The 5,066-nt window shown below is 39.5% G+C and overlaps 1 protein-coding gene across 1 annotated transcript; it reads right to left on the bottom strand.

Moving 5' to 3' along the window:
* Positions 1–209: 209 nt before the first annotated feature.
* LOC113295634 lies at positions 210–1,244 on the bottom strand. Its single transcript, XM_026543964.1, has 2 exons — positions 358–1,244; positions 210–252 (listed from the first exon to the last, which is right to left on the bottom strand). Exons 1-2 carry the CDS (start codon positions 1,242–1,244, stop codon positions 210–212), a joined length of 930 nt encoding a protein of 309 aa, XP_026399749.1.
* Positions 1,245–5,066: the final 3,822 nt, after the last annotated feature.

Raw genomic sequence — 5,066 nt, 5'->3', positions numbered from 1 at the left:
AGAATTTAATAATGACCCATTTTTTTTGGTAAGTACAAAATGTATTAATGAATAACAAGATTTACAACAGAAGTTGTAAGAAAAGAGGCAGAGAACCCCAAAAAACTTACAACCTAATTAAAACGAAAATAAGTTACATTTGGTAATTCAATAGATAAAATGAAATCAGGCATGTCGTCATAGCTTAGCCCTTCACCTTCCTCCAACAATCAGCCTCTTTTTGCCATGCAATCAGCTGCAAAATTTGCCTCCCTATAAGTGTGCACAAAACGAATTGAATTGTATCTAGATTTCACTGCAACCTATCTTCGCCTAAGAAACCATGGAATACGATTGATATCACCAGAATAGACTAACACTGCACTCATAGAGTCTGTCCGAATGCAAATTTTTCCAACGCCAAACTTGCTAGCCCATTCTAAGCCAACAATCACACAAAAAAGCTCTGCCAAGTAATTAGTATGTACGCCAAAACCAACACTCATAGCACCAACCATAACAGCGTTAGCATCACGAACAACTACACCAGCGCCTGCTCTACCAGAGTTTCCGCGAGCTGCACCATCACAACATAGCATCGGCTCATCATTCCTCGGAGGCTCCCAATAGCACTCTTTTGGAACATCATGTTTAACCTTTCTATGACGAACTCTGAAGAAAGAGAGAACCTGGAGATCAACTTGGATATTAAACATACAACCCTTAATCCTTGTAGAATAACCCTGAATCTGGTTAAAGACTTTCTTTTGAAAGTAAAGCCAACAAACCCTTTGATTACCATAGACAAACCCATTACGAGTCATCCAAAATTCTAACCTGATTACCAAAATAGCTAAAAGCCACAATTCTTTGACCATGCGACTTCTACCTTTTGCAGCCTTATAACAAGCAACTATATTTTGCTGTGGAGAAATGCCAAAAACTCCCGAAATCCAGTCCCAAGCACGCACTGCAAAGCTACACGACCACTGGATATGTTCCAACGTTTCTTTTTGTTGGTTGCATAAGCAACATTTATTTACCACCTGAAATTTGAATCTTGATTTCACCTTATCTAAGGTTGCACACGATCCACAAAGCAGCTTCCAATTCCTGGCCGCAAGTGCAGGATGCACAGACTGCCTCCACAACAAGTTGCTTCCTTCCAAAGAAGGATATCTTTGCCTGATTAGGTCTTTGGCCGAATTGACAGAAAACCTCCCTTTGTAGTCTGGCTTCCAAACGCTATAATCATCACCTCCCATTGGCATTGGTAGATTTGTCAAATCCACACCAGCAGCAAGCAAATTTTCACGCACATTGTCATTGAAAACCCACGCCCATCATGAATACATTCACTGACAAGAATGTTGCGATTCAAATTAGCATGCCCAATAATATCCGCAATAAAAACCTCTCCACACCAGGCATCAAAATACAAAGAAGTACTCCGACCATCTCCAATTAGCTTCTTGGAATTAAACTGAACTTCACCATGCACCCATTTAAAACCCGGGAAAATGGAAGATTTAATGTAACCTACCAGCTTACCATTGTGACCAAAGAACTTAGCGCGAAGATATCTTGCCCAAGCCTTTTTTGAGTTACAAATATTCCAGCACAATTTCATGAGCATGGCTTTGTTCATAACCACCATTTGAGTAATCCCAAGACCCCCTTCATTGTAAGGAGAACAAATCTTATCATAGGCAACCACAAAACGTCTACTCACCTGAGAATCCCTAGACTATAAGAAATTACGAATATCAACTTCACATTGATGAACAAATTTTCTAGGCCACTTGTAAACAACCATATTATGAATTGAATAACTTGATATCACCGGCTTGACCAACACCACCCTGTCTTTAAAAGATAACATCCTCCCCTTCCAACCTGCCAGCTGATTTTTAATCTTCTCAACCACATTACTAATATGGTGATATTTGACCGCCACTGGCATAACCTTCACCCCCAAGTATCTATCAGGAAAAGTGGCAATTGGTATGCCTAAAAATTCAGCAATAGTTGTTCTCCTATTCAGAGAACCTCCTCCATAATAGATTTTGCTCTTTCACGGCTAACAGTTTGACCCGAAGCACGTTGATAAGAACCAAGAAGATTAACCAAGTTTTCAAAACTCTTCATATTCCCTTTACAAAAACTCATGATATCATCAGCAAAAAATAAATGAGTAGGAGAGATACCTTTTCTAGTAACAAGAGTTGTCATCTTTTTCTCACGAAATAATTTCGTGATATTACGGCTCAGAACATCTTCAATCAACACAAAAATCAAAGGTGATAAAGGATCCCCCTGCCTGAAATCTCGATCAATACTGAAAAAACCTTCCGGGCTACCATTGACAAGCACAGAGATTCTTGCAGACTTTAAGATCTGCAAAATCTAATCACACCAACTATCCGAAAAACCATAATGCCGAAAAACAACCATGATGAAAGACCAGCTAACAGTATCAAAAACATGTGTGATATCAATCTTTAAGCCAAAATTACATTCCTTGCGCTTAATTTGCAACTCATTCACCATTTCCGAAGCTAGACTAATATTCTCATGGATATTACGACCCTTCATAAAAGCCACTTGTTCCTCCGAAACTATATTACCTAGGACACTTCCTAACCGAGTAGCAAGAATCTTAGTAAAAATCTTGAAAAAGAAATTACTAAGACCAATTGGTCTAAAGTTCCTTAGAGTGTTAGCACCCCTGTCCTTGGGAAAAAGCAACAACAAGCTAGAATTCACTCCATGCTGAATGAATTTATTTGTCCAACAAAATAAAACGGCCTTTATAAGATCATCACAAATTACTTCCCAACAGTGTCGATAGAAAAAACCCGCAAACCCATCAGGCCCTGGCTCACTATCCGCACCCAAGTCAAAGACAGCTTCACGAATTTCATCTCCAGTTGGCAAACGATCCATAAAAATACTCTCCTCCATAGAAATACTCTCATGCTCATAATCAAAGACAGAATCCACCAGAACTGAATTTTGCATGATAGTAATCCACAATCATGTCCCTTATAGTGTCACAATTAGTAACAGTATTTCCCATATCATCCACTAGCTCCGAAATTGTGTTACAACTTCTCCTCATACGAATACTGTTGTGGAAGAATCTAGTGTTACTGGCCCCTTCAACCAACCATTGATTCCTAGACTTTTGTTTAAGCATTGTAGCCAATTGCATCCAGACATCATTAACTTCCACCTGAGCATCCTTCATTACATTTTTCTTATGAACATCTGAAGGGTCATCATCCATCACCCTAATAGCCCCTTCAAGCCTGAGTTGCGCTTTTTTTAATCTAACATGGACATTGCCGAAAACCAATTGATTCCACAACTTCATCTCAACCTTAAGCCGTTTCAATTTTTGAGGAAAAAATAAAAGCCGGAGATCCAACCAAAGGAGCATTCCAGCTATCACGCACCATTCTCATAAAACCAGGATGTAAAAACCACATGTTCTGGACCCGAAAAGCAGCTCTTCTAGGTCTAGTATTCACAAAAGGATAACCAGTAAAAGGAGAATGGTCAGAAACTTCCCTGGGAAGAGCTTTACACCGCCAATTCTCAAAATGTTCCAGCCAATATTCGTTGATCACACCACGGTCTAACTTGCTTACAATTCTATGACCTCCAGACTGTCTATTGCACCAAGTGAACTTACACCCCAAAACTTCAGCTTCAAAGAGACTATTGTCATCAATCCAGTCACTGAATTCATTAACAAATGTTGTTCTTGGAGTAGCACCACCCTTTTTTTCTTCATTACGTAAGACGCAATTGAAGTCACCCAAACTAACCACGGAACCTGTTGTGATCCCTTATTCAATTGTTGCCAAAGATTTCTCCTGGTAGTTTGAACCGAGCTCGCATGGACCAAAGAAATATACACTCCATCAACTGAAATAGAAATAGATTTCCTTGACATATTTAACACCACTGGTTCTGAAAGATTCAGAGACCACATAACCCACAAATTCCCAATAGAAGAATCAGTAGAATTATGAATTATTGAATTATGAAAACCATCAATCTTAAAGCGTCGCATAGATCTAGAGGAGCAAGACACTCTAGGATCATCAATGCTAATAATATCAGGCTTATGAACTCTAACTAATTCTTGAAGTTTACATTGTGCCTCATCACGCAAAATCCCATTAATATTCCAAAACAGCACACGCATTAAAAACCAGGTTTTTTGGGGCTATTTAGCTTAACACGCTGAGCTTGTCTTCCCAAATCTTTTTCTGGAGAGGTTCACCTTGCTTAATACTTATATCATTCACACTTTTGCTACCTGACGGTGCATTGTTTTTAGCATTACCAGCCACACCAATCCCAGAAGTAGTCTGACTAGGAGTATCAGACCTTGGTGGAATAGATGAAGAAACATAACACGAAAGTATTGTATGAACCTGATTATTCCCTCTGTCTGAACTTTTATCCAGAGTCTCCAAGGCAACATTATTGTTTTCACCCAAACCTAATTCCATATGCAAAGCATCAAATTTATTCGATGATACCACACTTTCACGATTAAACAAATTCTCAGTTAAAGGAGTGCTTGACAAAAGAACTCCAGTCCTATCAACTCCAGGATTCCTACTCTCCCCCGTTTCAGAACCCGAAATTGACTTGGTTTTAAGAGACTCATTCATCGGAGCCCTTGAAACCAATGATGCACGTTCAACCACCTTAAGCTTAGTTCTTGCCAATTCAGCCAAGGCGGTGTTCGCAGCAGCTTCATACCTAGTTAATTCATCCTGGAATTGTATATCAACAATTTCAATAACACTCTCTATCCCAACTTCCCCTTCTTCTAAATTTGCAGCCGCAGAAACTACGTCCGCAGGTTTTCCATGTTGGCCATGCAAAGAAGTAGATTGCGTCTCATTGGGAATATTATTATCTACCTCAGGAACGAAAGGAATTAATGGTGCTTTTTTCCCCTTCCTCCTGCGACCAGCATCCTGCCATTCATTGCCGGCATTTGATGCATTATTGTTCACGTTAGTAGCAGAAGCATTATTGTTACCCTGGGTTTTTTGTTCTTG

This window comes from Papaver somniferum, chromosome 7 (assembly GCF_003573695.1).
Source record: "Papaver somniferum cultivar HN1 chromosome 7, ASM357369v1, whole genome shotgun sequence".
Taxonomy (NCBI): domain Eukaryota; kingdom Viridiplantae; phylum Streptophyta; class Magnoliopsida; order Ranunculales; family Papaveraceae; genus Papaver; species Papaver somniferum.
This window is presented reverse-complemented; position numbering and strand designations above follow the sequence as displayed.